Genomic DNA, 24,725 nt, shown 5'->3' with positions numbered 1-24,725 from the left:
GAGCCACTGATCCTTCTCAGGGAAGTTTTAACAACTATTTACAAGCGGGCAACGCAGAAACAGTGCTCTGTTCCCTTACTCAAGCTTGCTTCTTATACCTCACGGAGTTGTCACTTTTCCTTTAATTTGCAAAGCTGTCCAGTCAGACTTTGAGGTAGAAGTAGCCTAGATAATTCTGTGCAAATAAGTGGGAGAGATAGAGGGAGCACGCTCACAAGCTTCCCGGGTCCCTTGTCAGCCTTTCAGTGGCTGGACTCCGGGAGAGAGGTGAGTGACCTTGTTAAATGCCCATTGGAGACAAGCCGTGGCTGCACGTCTCCCCCAGGTAATGCCTCAGATAGTTCAGCACTTTCTTTTCGGTGTAGCAGAGAGCCTTCACCAGGCAATAAACAGTTATAAGGCTCACAGTCGGCCAAGAGCTGTGAAGGACCTGTAAGACAATGAAAAGCAAGAACGTTTAAGGACAGAGTTTCTCAAACTATGCTCTCAATCTCTACCACCTCCTCTTTCTCTGTACAGAGGCCTAACTAAGTATAAGTAAAATCTAATTCTGCTTAATCTTATTTGTATCTGGCTTTGATTTTTCCATTCACAATTTAACTTGGGCTGTATTTGATGCCAGAGAACGTTTGCTGTAGGGCAGACCTGGGCCTTTCATGGTCCACAGGCCATTGGCTGTCCCTGTCCAGCCTGCTAGAGGTGAATTGGAAATTAGAAATCACATGCAAATAAATGTGCTACGGGGGCGGGAGGAGAAACTGTGCAGTCACCATGCGCTCCTTCAGTTGGCTGGCGGATGCAGGAGAGCAAGGAGAGAAAGCGCTTTTCTGCAACTGCACAGCACTCACCCCTCACCTGAAGCAGCCTAACACGGCGGTGGTAACAGTCATGTGAGGAGACGTGGGCTTGGCCACCCACCACTGCCTTGGTCGAAGCATGGCCATGCAAATGAGTGGGCAGAGCACAACCAGGAGCTGTTGGTTTGGTCCTCCACAACAGTCCCGGTTGCTCATGTGGTCCTTTGGGAAAATTAATTGCCCACCCTGCTATAGAGTATTTCTATAGTCCAGTGGTGGCGAACCTATGGCACGCGTGAGTGGCACTCAGAGCCTTCTCTGTGGCACACGTGCCATCGCCCCAGCCCCACCTCCCCCGATGGTCCCTTCCTCACCAGCAGCCCCCCCCCCCGAGGAGAGTTGCCCCTGGATGTAGCCTGAGTGGGGCAGCACAGCCAAGGACATGGCAGCCGGGTAGCAGGGACAAGACTCCGCCCTCACGCCCCATCGCGCGCAGATGATGTAAAGAACTGTGAGGCGGTGTATAAGTCTAAATCCTATTGCTAATTTGACCGAGGCCTGCTTTAAATAAGGAAACTTTTGCAACCATTTGGCAGACCTGAGCAATCGTTTCTAGTGCATGAGAATCAATTATCACTTGTGCGTTTTCTATCAGGGAAAGCTAAACATATTGATTTTTTGTAATTACTCAATATGTCCCAGAGTACTAACTGAACATTGCTTTAAAATCAATGAAGCCTGTGTATAAAGTCAGATCAGAATGATTTACATATTTATTGGCCATATATTATAGCACTAAGCAGTAGTATATCTTAGATCATCCTGGTTAGAACCTGGCTTGCTTATCCATTAGAATAAGTTAAATGTTTCAAGTAATTCAGTATAGACTTTCAGGTTTCTAGAAGATCAGCAGTTTGGGTAGTTCTGTCACTTCTACTGCCCAAAGGACTACATTAGCTATAACCCAGTTTTATATACACCCCGAGGCAAATTACATTCCAGCAGCAATTAAATTGTTTACCGCTAAAATAGCTCCTCGACTATTGTATGGCATTCAACCTGGCCTATTTATAAACCTACAGGCATTGTAAACCATTCAATCAAACTTTCTTTGGACTCTGTTCAAGTCTCCAAAATGTGTTCCTAATGCAGTTTTGAGGCTTGAAGCTAGTGTACCAACCATTAAGGACAGCTTGGAGCAAGATTAACTTCACCCTTCAGAAACCTGTTTGATTCTGCAAGGTTGTACTGATAGACAGCTGCCAATTTTGTTGGTATCAGACTTGTATGGAGGAATTACCTAATCTCAGCCTTTCTCCTGAATATATAGACCAATTAAACCTTATGGAGGCCAAATCAATGAATTAGGGACAATGATCATCAGAATTTTATCACCAAATGTTAAGTTGGTATAAACTCTCTATTTTAGGTTATTTACACAATCAAACCACAAAAAAAAAAAACATAGAAGGGCCTTTTCTACAGCCTGTGTTAATGTTCTTCCTTCTGCTCTATTGCACTTGTGGCTCTAGGGAGGCAGATGTTCCTGCCAAATTCTCTTCTTACATACGTCTTACGTGATATCCCAAGATATACTTTGCTTCTCTAATTATTTTCATATTTGAGGGTCAAGCATAAAAATGTTATGTTCATTTTTAAAGGAATGTCAACTCTTCATTTACATTCCAGGTTACTAAATCCTCTTATTGAGCCATACCACTACACAAAACTTTGATTTAGATTTGTTGTTCTACTGTTTTATGATAATTTCTGGATAATAGGTTTACTGTAGCAATCTATTTTTTTTCCTCTTTACTAAAATACTCAGTTCTTATATTCTTTGCCAGAAATAGTTTGGTTTCTACACTCCAACAGTCCTCCTGGGCAAAAATGCTGACTAAAAAAAGAAAAACAAGAGCCAATCTTGTTTATTTTCCAGAGGGCTCCTATGTGCTTCTAGAAGAAAAACCAAATATAAGATAACAACTACAAAGGGATCATTTTGAGGAAAAGGATGGACCAATTTGAAACAGACCTAAGCTAGGGTTACCGTATCTCGGCTAGAACAATCCGAATGGCCACTAAATGGCAGCAAAGAGACTAGTCCTACTTAAAGCTTATATCTGTCCATCACCCATCTTGCCATTTTAAATGCAGAGATATTTATTTATATCTCAACTTTTTCTTTTTAAAAATAACTCAGAACAGCGAACGTAACCAATGTACTTTCCTCCCTCTATTGTCGCCACAAAAACAACTCTGGCGAGTTGGGCTGAGAGTGAGTGACTGGCTCAAGGTCAGCCCATTGGGCTTTCATGCCTAAAGCGGGACTAGAAACAGTTTCCCGCTTTCTAGTCAGGTGCCTTACGAGAGAGATGAGAATGAGTGACTGGTAATCTGGAAAGCGTGGGAGGTATTTTAAGAACTAAATTAAAAAAAAAATAGGCACATACCTTTGCTGTCCTCTAGAGGTGACTTGCTTGGGCAAGCCGCTGACATCCTGTCATGATTGCTAGGGTAAATAGTGCCACTGATATCTGGTTTTCTATTGTCCGTACTCGTGCTGCATTTTAGAGGGCTAGGACAGTTAGCAGTAAGTGCACCATCATGCTTGTCAGGCTCCTTGCTACTGGAAGTATTCGGAGTCCTGGCCTCTGCAGCCAGAGAATAGTAATCTGGATCCTTGGGATAAATGTTCTTGGTATCCACACTTCCCTCATAGTCAGTATAAGCGGCAGGCAAGCTATAGGCTTGAGGTAGAAAAGAAGACAAATGTAACAAACTGGAATTATATTCAGGTAGAAGAAATGCCAATGGTTTCATGAGTCTACCCGTTACTGATAGGTAGGCCAAGTATATTATTCTGGGTCAGTGGCCCAAATTCCCAATTAACAAGGATGACTGGTTAGGAATTCTGGAGTTTTGTGTTTGTGTTTCATGCTAGAGAGCCCCCTTCATTGTTCCACAGAGCTGAGTAGGCATATGCCACAATTCTTTTGAACTGTAGGTAGTCCTCGATTTTCAACCCTTTGTTTAGTGACCGTTCAAAGCTAACAACAGCATTGGGGAAAAATGACTTATGACCATTTTTCACACCTATGACGATTGCAGCATCCCCAGAGTCACATGGTCAAAATTTAGATGCGTGGCAACTGGCACGTGTTTTATGACGGTTGCAGGGTCCCGGGGTCATGTGATCCCCTTCTGTAACCGTCTGACCAGCAAAATAAATGGAGAGGCCAGATTCACTTAACAACCACATTATTAAGTTAACAACTGCTGCAGTGATTCACTTTAACACCTCTGGCAAGAAAGAAAGGCAACGCTCACTGAACAACTACCTGTCTAACAATGGAAATGTTGGGCTCAGTGGTGGTTGTAAGTCAAGGACCACCTTTACAAAAAAAGCCAAAGATATGGATATAGCTTCCCAAGTAACCCAAGTCTTACTCGAAATAAACGTGTTCCTATTTCCCAATTCTGCAACTCTTGCACATGGCACGTTAAAGGTATTTAGAGGTATGTTTTCAAGTGATCTTAGCATTCAAGAAAAAAATTGCTTGGACTTTTTATGACAAATAATAAATTATGCAAAACAAGTTTGAGATGCATTTTTTTTAAAAAGCGTGTCATGAAATCTGTATACTTTAGCTCATTATCACCATCAAGAATGAACCATTATTAAAAATGTTCTATAATGGAAAATTGCTACTGAGTTAAGGAAGATAGGTTTAGCAACATGTGCAGCTGAACAATCAGACAAAGAGAGTATAATCTGAAGCAGAAATGTGGCAGGGAAGAATAAACCTTAGTAAAATTCTGGAGGTGTGATTGCAAAAGAAAGCTACTTGTATGTATGCATGGGAGTGTGTATTTGTGCTCCCGTACATGAATGTGTTGGAATTCTGTAGGAGAAGCTTGTTTACCTCTTCTTTAAATAATGGCCTTCTTGGGCCACTTTCTCTACCCATTTTTCTTCTGCCTTATTTGTAAAATGTATCTACACTTGGAGGGCTGTGGGCCAATACATCTAACTGAAATAACTACGTGTTGCTATGAATATCAATAAAAAAAACCCACCTGACTCAGTACAAAATATCACTGAAAGACTCTGAGATTTATACTCTTCTTTTTGAAATGACAGGATCCACACCTCAAAGCACACTAAACTTCCTTGTCTACTCGTCGTTTCTTCTTTAGCAACTTCTACTTGTCAATAATAATCCTTAGGTTAGGATGGGGTGAAGACTGTATCGGTGGTTCTGGTGCCTTGGTGGAAAGGCTACAGTATGTTTTTATATTGTTGCTTTTCTGGTTGTTGTGAACTGCACCAGAATCATTATGTATGTGAGACAGGTAGCTCCACAGGTTTTTTTTTTTATAAATAAATGTTTAAGAGAATATGTAAATTATACAACTGTAGGTGGTTTTTTTTACAGTATAATCATTACTGACAGTCTGCTATTTAGTAAAACAGATGGAGAGACCATATCACTGAAAAAAAGTGTCCCTTGTTACAGATGAACATTTTTCAAAGTTAAAAACTGTTGCCCCAGTTTGCTTTGTGTCTCTTTATGAAAGAAAATTGAAGCACTTCCCATACCTGTATTGTCTGTAAGAAGCATCCTATCGGGAATGTCCTCTCCTCTCCATGACTCTTTATCATAGCCTAAGCATATCTTTGGCTGTCGGTAAATGACAGAGTGAGCATCACCCTCTGCATCCCTTCCTCTAATGAGCTGGCAAACACCTGTAACCAAATGATAAAAATGTTGTCAAATTGCAGGCGTGGCCAACTTTTACAGATAACGATACTCTCATCTTACAGAATATGGAACAGGTAGAGAAGACTGCAAAGTTCATTTGAGGGAGTTAGCAGATTACATCTGCCTGATGCCTGCATGGATTACGGTCGGTCCCTTGACTTACAACTGTAGTGGAGCCTGCTTGTAAGTTGTGACTGTCGTAAAACAGGTCACCCATGTGACCAATGCAGTTTTAGGATCTTTTTGCAGCAGTTATTAAGTGAATGCCACGGACATTAAGTGAACTCGCAGTCATTAAGCAAGCCAGTGGTATGCTATGGGCCCGTTTTTGCAAAACCGTCATACAACACGGTCACATGACCACGGGCTGATGCAAATGGCCGTGAATATGGGCTGGTTGCCAAGTGCCCAACACATGATTGCGGGGGGGGGGGAGGAGTGTCAGAATTTTGGAACCAGGTCGTAAGTACTCCTGGGGAGGTCCATCGTAATTTCAAATGGTTGCTATGTAAGGACTAACTGTACTAATGTGATTATCAGCTTTAGTGCCCCTGATATCTTTCATGGTCATAAACTGAGGACAACCTGTATAGTGCTGTATAATTAGCAGACAGACTGAAGTAGAGTACAGGTGGTCCTCGACCTACAACCACAATTGAGCCCAACATTCCTGTTGTTAAGTGAGACATTTATTAAGTGAATTTTGCCCCATTTTATGAGCCTTCTTGCCACAGTTGTTAAGTGAATCAGTGCAGTTGTTAAGTTAGTGACACGGTTGTTGAGTGGATCTGGATTCTCCATTGACTTTGCTTGTCAGAAGATCGCAAAAGCGGATCACATGACCTCGAGACACTGCAACCGTCATAAATATGAGCCAGTTGCCCAGCATCCAAATTTTGATCATGGGGATGCCGCAATGGTCATAAGTATAAAAAATGCTCACTTTTTTTATTGACATTGTAATTTTGAATGGTCTCACTAAATAATAATAATAATAATAATAATAATAATAATAATAATAATAATAATAATAATAATAATAATAATAATAATAATAATAATAATAATAATAATAATAATAATAATAATAAAAGTTGGAAGGGACCTTGGAGGTCATCGAGTCCAACCCCTGCTCAGGCAGGAAACCCTACACCATTTCAGACAGATGGCTGTCCAGTCTCTTCTTAAAGACTTCCAGTGTTGAAGCATTCACTGCTTCTGGAGGCAGGTTGTTCCACTGGTTAATTGTTCTAACTGTCAGGAAGTTTCTCCTTAGTTCTAGGTTGCTTCTCTCCTTGATTAGTTTCCATCCATTGCTTCTTGTTCTGCCTTCAGGCGCTTTGGAGAATAGCTTGACTCCCTCTTCTTTGTGGCAGCCCCTGAGATATTGGAACACTGCTATCATGTCCCCCCTCGTCCTTCTCTTCATTAAACTAGACATACCCAATTCCAGCAACCGTTCCTTATATGTTTTAGCCTCCAGTCCCCTGATCATCTTTGTTGCTCTTCTCTGTACTCTTTCTAGAGCCTCAACATCTTTTTTACATTGTGGTGACCAAAACTGGATGTTAAGGGCTAACTGTGTACATACAGAAATGTCTGGTGATCAGTGATAAACTCTACAGATTTATGGCTTTTTCCTCCTCAGTCAAAACTGCAAATATAGGCTGCTGCTTACTTTATTATAGCCTAACTGTTTTCTCATCTTTTGTTATGTGTCAGTTGTGTAAGCCCCCTTGAAGAGCAGAAGAAACTGCTGTGCTTTTTCTGAACAGAAAAGCAATTTGTAATAGTTTTAATAACAGTGCACCTCTGAGTTTTTGGCCCCTATCTCTTGCAAAAAAACCCCACCAAAAAATAGACACAGCCCTGTTTTTCCCAAAACGTACCGTTGCTCTGGATTTGGCCATTGGGCTGTTGGCCATTTTCCACTCTCCCAACTATTTCTTGTCGATCTGAAAGTGTCCCCTGGGAGGAAAGATAGCTTGGCACATCAGGGGGTACAATGGTCTCATCTTGAAAAACAGGAAAAAGAGAGAAAAAGTAAAGAGCCAATGTCACAAAATGTTGAAATTCGAAAACAGCAGAAACCATGCTGGCTCGGGAATTCTGGGAGCTGAAGTCCACAGGTCATCAAGTGACTGTAATTGCCTAGCCCTGATCTAAACAAACTGGGAATGGTATAGAGACCAGTTCTAGGCACCATTATATCCCCCCCCCCAAATATTAAATGATGGCTGGGAATGTCTGGAAATTACATTAACCAGGAAAGATTTTATAGGTTCCAGAAATAAGCAGCATTCTGGGGGCTGCCCTAAACATTTACCCCATCAGTATAAAATTAACTGAGATATTCCCGTTGCATTCCCAATGAAGAGGGGATGCCACTGATTTGCTCTTAACTTGCTGGCCTAATCATGGGCCATAAAAATCAGCTGACGGGTGAATCATGGTCATTATGGAGCAAGGTCTGCATCCCCTTTGGAGTCACATTTCAAGAGCAAGGACTCTAACCTGAACCAAACAACTACAGCTTTATCATACATCACATCAGCAACAATTTAATCAAAACCGTGCCTTCTGTTTTACAGTTCTGAGATGGGGCAGTTTTCATTTTTAGGTAATAATACCCCTTTTTTGGTTGGCAAGTACATTACCTTTGACAAAAGTAAGAGCACAGAGATCAACAAGCAGCAGATAATGATAAGGCTTGTATTCAAATTACTGCAATGCTTTTTGAATCTTATTTTTGAGTTTACCAATTTATGGAAAAAGAGCATCATAGCATTTGACTTTAACAGCATTCAAATTTTTGAGCAAGGATGGCTTTGTACCAAGGTATGCTTCAATGCATATTTAGGATAATAGTCAAAACTGCTGATACATAAAGGTACGCTTAGGGAATGTGCAATCTCTTGGAAGGATGGGTTGGAATGCATGAAGACAAATCTACAAATTAGGCAAATACTTAGCAATTCCACTTGGAACTGCCCACTATATACTGTATATATATGCAGAAGAACAAAGCCATTCTGCTTTTCAAGCTCTGAATGTTGTACTCGTTGAAGATGAGGAAGTTATTTCTTATGATTTAATGTTCTGGCCACCAAAAACAATTATTATGGACTAACCTGTGTTTGTGACACTGTATTCTTCACTCTTCTTTCGGGTCTGATAGATGATACACACCCAAACCAGAGATGTTAAGACGATGCTACAGACTACAGCAATGGTCATGATTCCAAAAGTGGTTCCATCTTTCCGGCAGCCAAGTGAAGGCAATACACTAACTTGGCTGTGTGCCCGTTCTGTTCCGACTGTATTTGAGATTTCACATGTATACTTTCCAGCATCTTCTAACACAACATTCCGGACAATAAGCAGCTGATTGCCTGGTGTAAAGTGATGCCTTTCGGTAACAGTCAGAGAATGGTCACCCTTCAGCCAGTTAATGCGTGGAGGTGGACTTCCAGTTGCTTTGCACTGCAGAACCACAGTTTCACCAACAGACACAACACGGTCTTCCAATGGTTGAACCAAACTTGGAGTCTCTACAAGATTCCAAAAAGAAATGGTACCACATAAGTGATGTCATCCTATTTCTGATAACATAGGAAGGAGCATTCTGACATTCAGAGTTCTGTTACAAGATGCATACTCTTCCATTCTGAACTCCACTTAATGACGCGTCACTTAGCAGACTTACAACCTAGTTCCAGAGTTCTGATGGCTAATTCTCCTCTCCCAATCACAAAATCACATTTTGGTTGTTTGGCAACCAGCTCCCATTCTATGACCAATCCAGGCATCTGTCCCATATCCTATACTTACCCACTTGATTTATTGCTCCCGAGTGAAAGAGTTTCAAATTTTGCATCCTTAAATTTTACTTTCTTAACTTTCTGTGCATTTCCTTAGGGGATCCTTTTGGATTTACTGTTCATTTGTGCAGTAAAGATGATCTAACAAACTTTTCTTTGATGTATAAGCGTTTCTTACCCAGCACGGTCAGGGTGGCATTGGCTGACACGGAACCTGCAGAGTTCTGAGCGGTGCAGCTGTAAACACCCATGTCGTCTATCTTCACGTCAGTAATGAAAAAGACATCGTCGTCGGGCATGACGTGCATGCGGCGTTCCCGAGCTGCGGGGAAGTCTGTCCCTCCGTCCTTCTGCCAAGCAATCTGCGGAAGGGGATGCCCACGAGCAGCACATTCCAACCGAGCAGTTGTTCCAGTACGGGCTGCAATGTCATAGGGGGTTTTGAGGAAAGATGGCAACACTGTGGAAGATAAAAGAGAGTGAGTGTACCCCAAGCTAGTAAAGAATATTGGCTGGGCAGCTCAAATGCAAATAGGACTCAAACTCTTTTTTTTTTTTTTTTTACTATAGCATGTTAACGTCCTCTAACTTGCTACAAAAATGTGGAACAGGCTTTTTTGGAAAAAAAAAGACAGACATTTATAGGGATGCAATTTGACCACACAGCTCAACTCCTTCGTTCAATGGAGCTTACACACCAGCGTTCAGACATTACGAGTTAAAATTAAAACACGGCATTCCAAAGGAGTGTTTTAAGTTCATTTAAGAAGTTCCAGAGACTAACACTTAAATAAAGGCAATGAGAAAAATCCCAATGAGCCAAGCCAATGTTTATTAAGATTTGATGCATCTTAACTCCCACCACTTGTCCAGGGGAATAATTTTTACACAATGGCAAACCAGTCCTTTGTGCGATAAACTCGAAGGGAAATATTACTGGTGTTCACAACACTTTGGAGTCATTTCCCTTTTCGTTGCTATGCTTTAACACACGGGTTTCAAACTTGATTGCATCACATGATGTATCTTGATATATCGTGACGTTTTTTGCCTTTGCGGAGCCTGCGTGTGATGCATCCAGCCCGCGGGCCGCTAGTTTGATACCCCTGCTTTAACACATTGTTTCTCAACCTTCACAGTTTAAGATGTGTGGACTTCAATTCCCAGAATTCTCCAGTTAGCTTTCTGGCTGGGGAATTCTTGGAGTTGAAGTCTATACATATCTTCAAGTTACCAAGGTTGAGAAACACTGTTCTAATACTTGCATCTAGAAAGAGAGAGGCTTGGGTCACTTTCTCCAAGTTGGGTGCCTCCAGGCTTTAGGTCTCAGAAACTCAGCAAATCCTAGCTGGAAAATTCTGGAAGTTGAAGTGTACATATCTGGAACGTTTTCAGGATAAAGGAAGCCGTTTAACAACATTATAATAAACATAGGAAAAGCTAATTTCTAGAATGCAAACAATGTTCAAGCCACATTTCCCCTCACTCACCATTAACGGTAAGCTGAGATTTCTGAGAATAGGTAGAGCCAAAATGATTGGTAATGATGCACTGATAGCGTCCCTCGTGAGAAAAAGTGACACGGCGCAAGTGCAGAATGGTTGTGTACTCTATCACCACGCCATCCCTGGCTCGGACGTGTGCAAAGTTCTCCATCTCGGCATGGTGAAGAATCTCGTTGTCTTTCTTCCAAGCAAAGGTCATCGGAGAGCTGCTGCTACTGGCTGCGGAGCAGGTGAGACGAATGTCTTTGCCAAGAACAGCGATAGTAGTTTCTGGTTCAACGATAATTTTGGGTTTGGGAAAATCGTCTGGAAAAGAAATGAATCATTCCCTCTTTAAAAGGATGCACCGGGTATCCAAATCATGCCAGAAAGCTTTAGTGGACTGTCATTAAGAAAAGCAGTCTGTTTCAGCTAATCTCCGACAATGAAATTCAAATATAGTACAACTGTACACTTTATCCCACTGGGAGTCTCAATCCCTGCTCCCCGTTTCCCTTGCATTTCTTATAGAATTTCACTGAAAAGGTACAATGCCACAGAAACATCCACTCAGTGTTTTTAGGAAACAACAACAAAGGAGATTGTCACTGCCTTCTTTCAGGATGCTGTTTGTTTGTTTACTTCCCTCAGAAACATGGTTTGGTTCTGAAACATTCCCCATAGCTCCCCATCCAAGCACTAACCATTCCTGGCCCTCCCACCTACAGCTGGTCCTTGCTTAATGACTAATCAAAGATATGAATAGAATAGAATAGAATAGAATAGAATAGAATAGAATAGAATAGAATAGAATAGAATAGAATAGAGCTGGAAGGGACCTTGGAGGTCTTCTAGTTCAGTCCCCTGTTCAAGCAGGAGAACCTATACCATTTCAGACAAGTGACTGTCTAGACTCTTCTTAAAAATCTCCAGTGATGGAGCACCCACAATTTCTGGAGGCAAGCTGTCCCATTGGTTAATTGTCCTCACTGTCAGGAAGTTTCTCCTTAATTCCAGGTTGCTTCTCTCTCTGATTGGTTTCCAACCATTGTTTCTTGTCCTTCCCTCTGGTGCTTTGGTGAATAATGTGACCCTCTCTTCTTTGTGGCAGCGCCTCAAATACTGGAATACTGCTATCATGTCTCCCCTATTTTTTCTTTTCTTTAGACTAGCCAAACCCAAGTCCTGCAGCCGTTCTTCGTATGTTTTAGTCTCCAGGCCTCTGATCAACTTAATTGCTGTTCTCTGAATTTTTGCCTCATCCTTGAAGTTATAACTGCTGTACATATGATTGTGTTTTAGGCATTTGACAACTGGCTCACATTTATGTCACATGACTTTCCAATGTTTTTTGACAGTTTTTGGCAAAAACTGCCCATTTGGGAGAATGGATTTGCTTAACAACCACATGGTTCACTAAATGACTACATGTTGGACTCCTGGTTCTGCGCCGTAGTGCATGGCTGAGGGATTGAGGAGCTCCGCACCCCACGGTTACTTTCGCCCTGCCAGGGTACCCTAAATGGGTCTAAAGTCACCCCAAAGAAAGAGGGGCGCCTCGATGATCACAGAACTACGGCGGCCATCCTGCTCAATCCGGGGAAAGCTCTCTAACCCAAGAGAAGAAAGGCTGGCCACACCTCGGTGACCAGCCCAAGCTACTTGCAGCCGAAGTTCAAAGGCACTAACCAAAACAATGGTGAACAGCATGCTTGAAACTGGGTGAGGAATTCGACTTTCTCTCTCCTATTTTGTATCTGATTTCCTGGAAAAGATTCCCAAGAAGCAAAAATCCTCCCAAAGTGAGAAGGGAGAGGACTACACCTCCATCCTCCCATAGACGGAAGCGGCAAATTAAACTCTTATGGGGAACAAAAATATATTGAAATGAGGTTAAAAATACTACAGTCTGGATAAATTTGAAAACTAAGATAACTGTTAAAATTCCATACATGAAAAAGTATTGATGAAATTATAAAAAAAATAATAACACTTTGCTTTAAAAGCTGGAAAATGAACAGCTACTGACATCTAGTGGATGATTAGCGAAAACTATAGCTGCATTGACTCAGAATTTGGCAAGATGCCCAGAAATAGCAAAAAACAGCTGGGAACAAAGCATTGGACTATCTACTACAGAGTAAAATTATATATGTTTAGAAACTGCTGACCTTCTGGGATTATAAACACACTGAGCTGCATTTTTAAGTTTAAGAACTGTTTGCAGAGAAAGAAAAACCTCGGCCTTTGGTTAATCTCCTAAAGGGGAAGTTACTGGAAAGCTTTCAGGTGGTTAAATACTTTGGACTGAAATCTTGGCTGGCTGATAATCATAAAAGAAGAAAAGAAAGAACTGTTACAAAATACCGCTTTCAGTATTTTGATAATTGGAAACATATTGGATTTCAAAAACCATATATAAAGATAAGAACTACACAAGTTTTGGTTGTTTGGATTTTAAGATGGGCTGGTTTGATAAAGCTAATTAAAGAGACTATGGTATCGGTGAAAAACTACTTAGAGAAGGGAGACAAAATGGATGGTGTATATTTATCTAAAAGTGACAGAAAACCACACCTAACGCCTCCTGCTGAAGACCCCAGCATGGAACATCAGACATCTGCAGGAACAATGGCTCAGGACAAAGCAAATACATTCCAGTAGAAAATATATGCAATGCTGCGACAGATTCAAATGACAATTATCTTAAATCATTATGAGATTAAAAATAACTTTCATAACATAAATGAACATATCTCTAACCTAAACTCACAATTAAACAATGTTCAAAAAATGACGATAAAGAATGAACAAATAAATCAGACAATAGAATACAGATCAGAGGAAAATGACTTAAATATGGAAGCTACAAATGAAGAGAACTACAACTTAATACAAACAAAAGAAAATCCGCAAAATTTTGCTACAACAAAGAAAATAAAAAAGATGCTTTATTTTCCAGGATTTAAAAACAAACTTGAGGACAAAAAAGAAGATTTAATAAAATGGATTAAAGAGCTGTCAGGAGAATCATTAAAGTGTGGGAGACAAAAAACGAATATTGTACTTAATTTGTCTTTTTTATCCCCAACAATATCTACAAAAATACAACCTGGCAAGCTAAACCTACTGATTTGGAAAGCGACCTGGCAAAAGAAGATTAGAATTAGATTTAAGAGATATGATTCAGCTTACCAGATGAAATACTATATGACTAAACACCTGTTTGAATACGGTTAAAAAAATATAAAGTTTGGATATAAAGAGGCCTTATAGTAAGATTGCTAGATGGTTAAAAGAACAGACAAAGCTTGGACATAAAAAGGCCCTATAGTAAGAGGGATAAGATATATAAGTAATATAATCTTTTTATAATATATGAAATGTAAAAATATTGAGACAGTGTATTTGAATGAAAAGTTTGGATATTCAAAGGTAATGAATTTTGAGAAAATTAAGACTGATAAAGAGTGGTTTCAATACTGAGGGAAATTAAGCTTAAATAAGAATCTTGAAAACAGGACATTTAATGACTTAATACGAAGACTTCTATAAATACAATTGAAACATAAACTGATTAGAAAAGATGTTATATGTTGATGTCATTGTTATATGTACCAATACTAGAAAAATGTTTATACCCAACTCTGTATGTATTGAAAGTATTAAGAATTATATTTGTTTAATGTAGACAAAAGGAGAATATTACTGGAAGAAGAGAGGCTCAAGGAAATATATTATCAACTAACATATTGCTCAATTACAGAAATTAATTATTATTGAACCCAGGCAACACATTGTTCACTAAGCACTAAGTAAAAATGGTCATAAAATCAAATCACATTTAACCACAATGACTTATGATTAAAATTCCAGGCACAATTGTGGTTGTTAAGTGAAGACTACTTGCATTTACTATAGTTGACAATATTTGCATTTATGTGGCTACCACTGCCTGTTTCCCTTTGCATGAAATTAAATTGAATGGTAATAGACTTTATGAAAAGCACCAGAAATAAACTGAATTAGGGATACAAGCCCTAAGAAATATCTAGAGGATGACCTACAATAAGATAGCCGCTATCCTAACAAAAAATATATTACAAAAAATATTATTTTTAGGATCTAAGGGGACAAAATTATTTTCCAATGATTTACCATTAATTCTAAGGCATGCAGAAAAAAGTATGTGTGTGTGTGTATGTATATATATATATGTACTGTATATAAAATAGAGTATGTATGTAAGAAATACACACATGCATCCTATCCAATTTCCAATTTTATGCAGCAAATTTTATTCATTTATTAAGTTTGTTTACCCACCCACAAGGTGACTCTGGGGGACATATGACATACAAAAACAATAAAACCACAAAAGTAAATATTTCTAACAATAATAATAAAAAAAAATATAATTAAAAGGTGGAGAGGGACAGGGCAGATTGCAGGGGAGGAGGTGGGATCTTCTATTGGGTTCATTAACCGCCTGCAGCATGGTACTTCCCCATTGGAGCCCCAGGCCAATTGGCAGGGCCAGGTCTTCAGGCCCTTACAGAAGAATAGAAGGGCGGGAGAGAATCTCACCCAGTGGGAGAAGGGGGGGCAAGATGTTAATTAGTTAAGAGTTACAACTATTGCAACTGACATCATTAGTAAGAATTGCTGACAGTGGGAAAGCATCCTGGTCCTTGAAGATATGGCATATAGAGCTGTCTGTCCGCCATCCAAAGCAAAGCTTGGGCCCAGCAAATGAACTCTACAGGTAGTCCTCAACTTACGATCATGACTGAGCCCAGAATTTCTGTTGCTAAGCAAGACAGTTGTTAAGTGAGTTTTGCCTTATTTTGCAACCTTTCTTGCCACAGTTAAATGAGTCACAGCAGATGTTAAGTTAGTAACACAGCTGTTAAGTGAATCTGGCTTCCCCACTGATTTTGCTTGTTGAGAAAGGGGGGGGGGTCACACAACTCCAGGACACTGCAACTGTCATAAATACATGCCAGTTGCCAAGCTTTAGAATTTTGATCATGTGACCATAGGGATGCTGCAATGGTCGTAAGTGTGAAAAACGGTCCTAAGTCACTTTTTTCAGTGCCATTGTAATTTTAAAGGTCACTAAATGAACTGTTGTAAGTCTTTAGTATAGTTGAGTTCCAAGCAGTTTCATTTATCAGTCCTACTCCCCCCCCCAAAAAAATCTCTCATTTCATTATTCACCATTACCTCCTTCCCTTCCTCTGAAAAAAGGCCAGTGGCAGAAGTACCAATGACAAGAGATTGTCAAATGGTGAGATTGCTTGCCACTGCAGAACATTCGTGTTTTAAGAACCGAGCTTGGAATACCGATGTCTGAAAGCTGTACCAAACATCAATTCAGTTAAGTAGCCAAAGGAAAAAGTATAGCATTTCCCTTCCTTAACTACAGGCTTTCAGACTACAGGAGGCTCCATGCAGGGGAAGGGATCCTACACTTGGGAAGTCCACATGTCAAAATGAAGGCTTTAGTCTAAGCTACAAAGCAGGAGTTTTCAAACATGCCATGGGCAGCCTCGAACGACTGTCTACAGAAGACAGGCATTAATGTTTAATTATGTGCCTTTGCATTGGCCCAAGAAGTGACGACAATCACTCCTGGTGCATTTAGACATTCCGGCTTCCAGTTCTATCTAACATGGCTGCCTCAAGAATTCTGGGAGTTGAAGTCCACAAGTCATAAAGGGGCCATAGTTGCCCACCCCTGTTCTAATGTCTGAGAGAAGAGACTGCAGCAGGCTGTAACATGGGGGAAAAAAAAGGTTGGTATCAGATGGATACAGTGGATATGCTGGGCACAGCCAGAGAAGGGGTGGCAAATTTATAGTTTCCCAAAGCCAAAACATCTGTGACTCTGAAGAGGGCAGGCAGACAGACAAGCAATACTATACTATCTTCTAGTACATTCCAGGCATGAGAGAAAAGACCGCATGACTCAGCTGCTCTGCCCCAACCAGTGGCTTCTGCCTTGAGCGACAGGAACAGCAGTGTGCCCCTGCCCCCCCCCCCGTCCAAGAGAGGCAGTACATTGTTGGGGGATGTGACAACTCCACAACTGGCAGTTGTTGCTAGACCAAGAGATTTTCCACGGCCTTCTCTACCTGCGGCTCAAATTGCTATTTTTAACAGATTAAGAAGGTGGCATGTGTTAAATAAATGCTGCTATTTCAGCTTGCTGGCTAGGGAATTCTGGGAATTGAAGTCCATGGATCCTCATGTTGCTGAGGTTGAGAAACACTGCTCTAACCTCATGCAGTACACAAGGGGTGGCTACAACCACTGTCAAAGACGGTAGATTTATTATTTATTATTACTTGTTTTTTAAAAAATAAAAATAAGATATATCCCTCCTCCCCCCCAAAAAAGGTAGATGACAGAACAACATTGAATCCTTGCAAATCGATGATTTTCTATTCAGTTGGCATGCTTTAATTGGGATTATATGGTGACTAATTTCTAATGCTTTAATATTCGATCTAATTTCTTGCCTAGGCTTACCTTATGGATTCTGCTTTCGGGAAGTTAAAAGTCTATATACAGTACTCCACAAAAAAGAAAAAAAGCTCTGTGATGTGGTTATTCTGTTAAACTAAGAAATCTTTACAATCTTATTTTTGCACCAGGAGATCCCTAGGTCTACCCACATAAGACCTTCATTGCTGGTTCTTAAAAATCTTAACAATCCAAACTCTACAGCAGTGTTTCTCAACCTTGACAATTTTAAGGCATGTGGACTTCAACTCCCAGAATTCCACAGCCAGCATTGCTGGCTGTGGAATTCTGGGAGTTGAAGTCCACATGCCTTAAAATTGTCAAGGTTGAGAAACACTGCTCTACAGATTCTACTCACTTTGTCCGTCACACTAATTGAAACCAGTCCCCTACATTTTGACAAGATGAAACTCCATCATCCCAAGAGCACCTGCATTAATTGTGATGTATAATTTAGAGTTGATGGAAGAAACTTCACCCTCAAAATCCAAAATAGGCCATTGAATGGGTATCAGATGAGTCTGTCTCAAGGCTAGCTCTGAGCTGCCCGCAAAGTAAGATTCAACTAATATAAGGACAACAAAAAAGCTGGGAAGAGCCTTCCTTTAATAAGAGCAAATAGAATCATTTTTGTTTTCTGCCAGAACAAAAGTCAAGTCAAATAAATCAAGAAAAATCAGCGGCTGGAGCAGTCAAGGCAATCTCAGCCAAGCTGGAACCCAAACTGAAATGAATCAAAGCAGGATATGCTATTTAGAAAGACTGTTGCCGCTTTCTCATCCAAGCTCTAACCCCTTCTATCATCAAATTTCCATGACCACCAAATGATTCCCCAAGCTCATTTGGGATCATTGCTCCCGATAGATGCAGTGAATATGATTTACAGTTCTTCTCAATGGTGAAGGCAGACCACGAAAAGGAGATGCTACACTCCACTGCCTATGAAATAATAAGCTGACCACAAAATACATAGTCATTCCTGTGTCAGGGCTACCCTCCAAAGCAACCTCAAAATTACCATGCGGCAGCTAAGACTCACCACATACAAAACTTTCTGGGACCACTTCAAGAATATTTTTGCCCTTTAATGATTCTGGGTGGGCACAGGTGGCTTCCACAAACAGCTGTTGTTTTTTCTTGGTTAACCAGAGTGGCAACCACTTGAGCTGACAATCACAGAGGAAGCTCTCGCTGTTGATGCGTCTGGAAGAAAGCAAAGGAAGCGACGAAAAGAATAAAATGTGAATTCTTATAAAACTGGCAAAAGAAGTGTTACAAATGGTCATAAGACAGGTGTGTAAAGATGACCCTTATTAGTTGTTATATTAATATCAGCCTTGGATTAAATTACTCAGTTTGCTGCCTCCAAGTCAGTCCAACACACCATTTTGTACTTGTACAGAAAAGGCTTTGAGTCAGGCTTGTCCCAGCTTGGGCATTTAGGAAAGAAAAACCCTCAACTTTATGATGGCAGGCCTGACTCTGCTCCAAATTCAATTGGCTTTCCAAACTGTTTCATGTAACAATCTGAATCCAACCAGATTCATACGATGCTATTGCCTTGTACGGAGGGAAGGATTTTTCATTTTACTTGGAGAAGTATCATATGAAGATATAGGCCCCACTTTAAGCAGACCATGGTCACATTTTGCAGGTGCTTATTTCATTCTTTAATACAGTGTTTAAATGTATATTCTGCAGTAGATAGCATCTAGATAACCCCAATCTAATAGGCAAGTATTAACACTTTAAGATTTAAAGATGGAAAGACTACCAAAAACGTGGCTGAAAATCAGAATATAAGAAAAGTAATTTGGTAGTAATCAATTATAGACTTAATCCAGCCTTTTCCTTTCCACAACAGCTATCGGAATTCTTTGAGAAGCTCTCAAGCACAGCATAAAGACAGTATTGTGACAATTAATTTTGACATTTGCTGCATAGCAGCTGATACGTATTAGTGTAACAATTCGCTTCTGAGAAATTCCCTGATTCATAGCCATTCATAAACCTATTCTTCATTAAGCTTTTGATTTACAGTTAAACCTAGCTTAGTGGCCAGCAGTTTCTTTTGAGGTAGATCTTCCAAATTACTTTGCATATTTCTAAATGCCAATACTTGAAGTGGAAATGAATAAGCTCTTTAAATCCACAAATACCAATTTGATAACCATGGGTTTACCACATGAATAAACAGCCCCATTCTGCTATGTTTAAATAAAATAAAGTTTAAGTGATTTGTGGTTGATTTTGGACAGAGCCACATATGGATGTTCCCCTCCCCCACCTTCTTCAACAATAAATTTGTAAATTTGGCTTCTGGACATCTGTATAGGCCACACACTATTTTAGAGAGAGGGAAAGAACAGAATACATATATCGCAAAACAGAATGTGACAAACAAGGTTCTGCTGACATAGTTGAGGTTCACTGTTTCCTTGCAGACGTTTCATTATCCAACTAGGTAACATTATCAGTGCTAGCAGCTGAGTAATGAAACGTCTCCAAAAAGACAACCAATTTCAGGCAACCAAGTTCAATGCTGAGTTACAAATATTCCCTTCTGCTGATCCCATTTGTAATTCTCCCATCCTAATTGGGTTCAAGGAGCAAATTCAAAGACAGCTCATTACTGAAATTTCTAGCATACAGATATAAAAAGGGGAGGGGGGGATGAGAAGGGCAGATATTCCATTATATGATCTATATGATTTAGAGGACAGGAGTTTGGACTTCCTGAGCACAATGGAAAAAGGCAGTGAAATCAACCACAAGGAAGATCTGATTTCACTAGTTGTGGAATTTCACTATCTGACATCTGCTTTTTTGCAAAAATAGCTCGTAAGAAGAAGAGTGCAGGGAACAACGGAATTACTGATAATGTGGGAAAGGAACTATTGGAGGGAGGAGTCGCTGGAAGAAATGTCACAAAAGTGGACCAAAATATACAGCAAACATTAGGATTCATTCCTTACAGTTCTTTCAGGCTTTTCAGCTTTGCAAAGGCATCCTCTTGAATAGACCGTATGGTATTATTCCCAAGGTTCCTACAGAAAGTAAGCATTTATTTTAATTTATAGACATATGATAGATGTACTGTGGCGGTACAAAAGTAACTCTGTGTAACTGTGGTTTCTTTTAATACGGCACTTTGTGATTTTCCACTTATTCATAATATCTCTGATCCTAGTAAACAGAGGATGTACAGAATTAGGGCCCGGATGCATTTCCACATCATGCTAACTTTACCAGGACATGTCACAAAGTGAATCTCTCATCTGTCCACTTTCGCTTCACATCCAATTTCTATTATTTTTTGTTTTAATGAATCCTAATGGTGATGAATGAAAAAAGGCAATTTATCTTATACAGGTGCTGAAAAAAAATAACTTTACCACTGGTTCTTGCGATTACGTGGTGGCGTAGTGGTTAGAATGCAGTACTGCAGGCATCCCACTGCTCACTCCAGGAGTTCGATTCTGAGCGGCTCAAGGTCGACTCAGACTTCCATCCTTCCCAGGTGGGTAAAATGAAGACCCAGATCGTTGGAGGGGGGGCAATAGGCTGGCTCTGGAAACCCCTTAGAGAGGCTGTAAAGCACTGTGAGGCAGTATATAAGTGCTGTTGCTATTATGTCCTTTACAGCATCTCCATGGTTGTGCGATTGAGATTTGGGGATTTTGCAGGCTTTATGACTTTACAGTATCCTGTGGTCACATGATCACCATTTATGCACTTCACAGCCAGCTTATGAATAGCAGAGTCAATGGAGAAGCTGGCAGTAAAATCACAAGTCACAATCATGTTATGTCTTGTTTAATGACCACAAGAGATTGCTTAAGAACTGTAGTGGAAGTGATGTCGTAACTCTATTGATGTCATATAATAGCTCACTAACAACCACATTATGGCCCCAATTGTGATTGTTAAGCATAGACTGCCTGTATATTTTTTTTGTTAGCCAGTCAAGATACAGGTTAACTGCATATTACACTTTGGAGGTAGGTTTTTCAGGGCAAAACTGAAATGGAATGGGCTGCAGCTTATTCTTGTGATTTAATATTACATATGAACTGGCTCATGAGTAGTATTATTCTCAACCCATTATTATTTTAATAGCGTAAGGTGGATTTTTTTAAATAGTACATCTGCACACATAACTCCATTCCAATTGCTTAGTAAATCTGCCAGCATTTTAAATATCAAGGTTTTTAGCATTTCATCTGGCCAACTGCTGAAAAACTGTACTTGAAGCAAAGAACGTGTAGTATTTTAAACTTTAACCCCCTTCACCCACCCACCCACCCCCTTTCCAAAGGAATCCCACTCCTCCTTTGCAGTAAGATTTGGGCAAGATAGAAAGAACAGAGAGAAGAGAATTTCAGAACTTCAGCCAACTACGCTGGGGGGGAAAACAGCCAAAGAACCAATTCCAGAATCTACTTCATAGAAACACACATTACAATTGAAACACATTACTTGGCTGGTCCCCAAGTAAAGATGTCTTAGTTGTAATTTGTAGTCATTTGCACATGAGTAAAAACAGCAAGGATGTATAAAATGAGCAGACATTTTAAAACAGGCTCCAATCCCTGCAGAGGAAGGATCCAGGCCCAGGGGAGCTTTATTTGCACAGACAAAGTGAAGAGAGCGGCAGGACGGGGGGGAGGGGGTTCAATGCCAGCCCTCTAATTCACTCTCCAGCCTGCCCTCGCTATTCAAAAAATGTTAGGTAAAAAAGTAGTAGAAATGCCTCTTCTAAAATGGTGTTCTTCCTCTTTGGATTCTGCAAGTACGTGTTTAAAAAATTAGCAAGTACAAAAAAAAAGAAAAAGGCAAAACAAACAACCCTCAAGCAGAATAACCCCAGGGGTCTTTAGGGCTCTTTAATATTATAGACTTACTTTCTACCAAATGCTGTTCTTAATGCCAGCAGAGGGAGTCAAAGTGAAGACGATGGGACTAAAGCAGATCTTGATCAAAGTTGCCCTCTATAAGAGTGGCAATATTCAAGGAGACAAGAGAGGTAGATCCTCTGATATTCAACTAGCTTTCCTGCCACTCTGGCCTAATTTGTTGTAACTATGTTCAAGCAATGGCATAAAAGAGCAATTCAAACTGCAAGGGTTTATTTATTTATTTATTGAATTTATATATTTACTGAATTTATATACCGCCCTATCTCCCTTACGGGACTCAGGGCGGTGAACAGGCGATAATAAAAACCATGATAAATATACACAAATTTCTGTTCTAAAATCAAATTAAATAACAGGTTGCTTTTCCCACCCTGCTTAGCAAAGATTGTGGTGAGATATTTTGACCCCAGCCTTTTTTGCAGATACGCTCAGTGGCAAGGAAGAACAGAGCAAAATAGATGCAACTTCAGACTTTTGGGAAAGGAGAACAATTTCTCAGGGAAGGTTTGAATTTTTGTGAATTAAAAAAAGGCATTCCAATATAGGTTTAAAAAAAGAAAACACCATATAACTGGTCATGTGTTCTACAACTTTCTTCCTAGCCGGGGGGAGAAGGGGGGGGGGAAGCAGAGCCAAAGTTGGAGCTGACTTATAATGAGAAGGAAGCAGCTGGCTCTCAGGAACGGAGAGCTTCTCAGCTTACAAAGATGCTATTAAATTGCTTGCAGGCCGCTGCTGCAGCCATTCCTGGCAAGCCTCCCCTTTCCCACCCAGCCCCCCCTCTCCCAACCTGCAAAGCCTTGTGGGTTACTCACAGGTGTTCCAGGGCCTCCAAGCCGGAGAACGCCTCCTTGGCCACAGACTTGATCTTGTTTCCAAACAGAGTCCTGCAGTTGCCAAACACCCAGCAAGCCAGATAAGCAGCAGCCAGGGGAGGAGGGAGGGAGGGTAGGCAAGGGGGAAGGGGGGGGGAGAGAAAGAGAGGCAAGAGGGGAAGAAAAGACCCCAATTAGCGAGCGTCTTATCGGATGAACCATCTCCATGTAAGGTGCTGGAAATACAATCTGTCGAGATTAAGGACGCCGAAGCAGGCATACGTACTCTCTTCCTTTCCCTGAAATCAAATACCTTTATCTTTATTAGAGCTTAATAGTGTTGATAGCTTTATACAGGACGCTCTGTCTTGAGTTAAGAAATGCAGGTTTGCTCTGGAAAGGGGGGGGGAAGGTCAGTCAGGATGTGAGCTGACCTTGGCTTATCAGCCCAAACACCATTTAAACCAGACACTGGATTCACCACCGGGCAGTTCACCCTTGATCTTTTCACAGTTGGTAATAAGTGGCTTTCAAAACGGACCACAGAGTTTCAGACTTTCAGTTTCAAAGTATAGAGGGCTTTCTCCAGAGCCTCCCTTTGATAACCCTCCTATCAGATCTATTGGGAGGAAGATTTCATGGGACTCCTTTTTTTTTTTTCCAGAGACTTTGCTGGCGTGGATCCAGGGAGGTAGAAATGCTCAGCCATGTTCTCATATGGTGCCTTTCTATGATGCCCTAAGACAGGGGTAGGCAACCTCGGCTCTTTTATGAGTCATGGACTTCAACTCCCAGAATTCCTGAGTCAGCTCTGCTGACTCAGGAATTCTGGGAGTTGAAGTCCATGACTCATAAAAGAGCCGAGGTTGCCTACCCCTGCCCTAAGATATACTCTAATGGCCAAATCATTTCCAAACATGAGGGCCAGAGAGATACATTTTATGTTTATTATTTTTAAGGGATGCTAATAATCTCAGATTCACATATCAGGAGGCCAACTATCTTCATCAAATTATTCAACTGTGCAAAATGTTTAATTACATATGTTGTTTTATTGTCCGATTATTTTTTCCCAATAATAAATTGCCACATTAAACTACTTCCCTTTTCACTGTACCCTTTTATTGTAAAGGCTGATCAAAGACTGTAATAAAGACATTTGATTTGGGGGGTTTTCATGCTACTGTATGTTTGGGGAGATGGAGGACGGAGAATTTTTGGAAGAATATGCTCCCCCCTCCCCCACAGCAAGTTTAATCAATGTTTTTCAAAGTTCAGGGACAAAATATCTTTGCCTTGGGTAGAACTCTCTTTCTCCCTCAGAAGTTTATTGACAAAAAGCGTCAAAATTTTATTTTCTAGTGCTACTGTACCACATAGATTCATTTCTATGAATCTTAAGATACAGGAGGATCTGGACAGACTTGAACACTGGGCACTATCTAACAAAATGAAATTCAATGGTGAAAAAAGCAAGGTTCTACATTTAGGCAAGAAAAACCAATTGCACAAGTACAGCATAGGTGGCACCTTGCTCAATAGTAGTAACTGTGAGAGGGACCTCGGAGTCCTAGTGGACAATCACCTAAATATGA

At 40.5% G+C, this 24,725-nt stretch overlaps 1 protein-coding gene across 1 annotated transcript in view; it reads right to left on the bottom strand.

Annotated features, from left to right (window-relative positions):
• Positions 1 to 24,725, bottom strand: part of LRIG1 (leucine rich repeats and immunoglobulin like domains 1) — a gene marked incomplete at its 5' end in the record, with an annotated part of 91,801 nt that continues 67,076 nt past the window's right edge. Inside the window, 10 exons of the mRNA XM_029285770.1 lie at positions 1 to 430; positions 3,251 to 3,547; positions 5,401 to 5,547; positions 7,453 to 7,578; positions 8,695 to 9,114; positions 9,563 to 9,844; positions 10,875 to 11,195; positions 18,436 to 18,599; positions 20,372 to 20,443; positions 23,131 to 23,202. Coding sequence (XP_029141603.1) covers positions 243 to 430; positions 3,251 to 3,547; positions 5,401 to 5,547; positions 7,453 to 7,578; positions 8,695 to 9,114; positions 9,563 to 9,844; positions 10,875 to 11,195; positions 18,436 to 18,599; positions 20,372 to 20,443; positions 23,131 to 23,202 — 2,089 coding nt within the window. The remainder of the gene's footprint in view (positions 431 to 3,250; positions 3,548 to 5,400; positions 5,548 to 7,452; positions 7,579 to 8,694; positions 9,115 to 9,562; positions 9,845 to 10,874; positions 11,196 to 18,435; positions 18,600 to 20,371; positions 20,444 to 23,130; positions 23,203 to 24,725) is intronic.

The sequence above is a fragment of the Protobothrops mucrosquamatus genome, unplaced genomic scaffold, assembly GCF_001527695.2.
Source record: "Protobothrops mucrosquamatus isolate PMUCROS unplaced genomic scaffold, P.Mucros_1.0 scaffold2218, whole genome shotgun sequence".
NCBI lineage: Eukaryota > Metazoa > Chordata > Lepidosauria > Squamata > Viperidae > Protobothrops > Protobothrops mucrosquamatus.
This window is presented reverse-complemented; position numbering and strand designations above follow the sequence as displayed.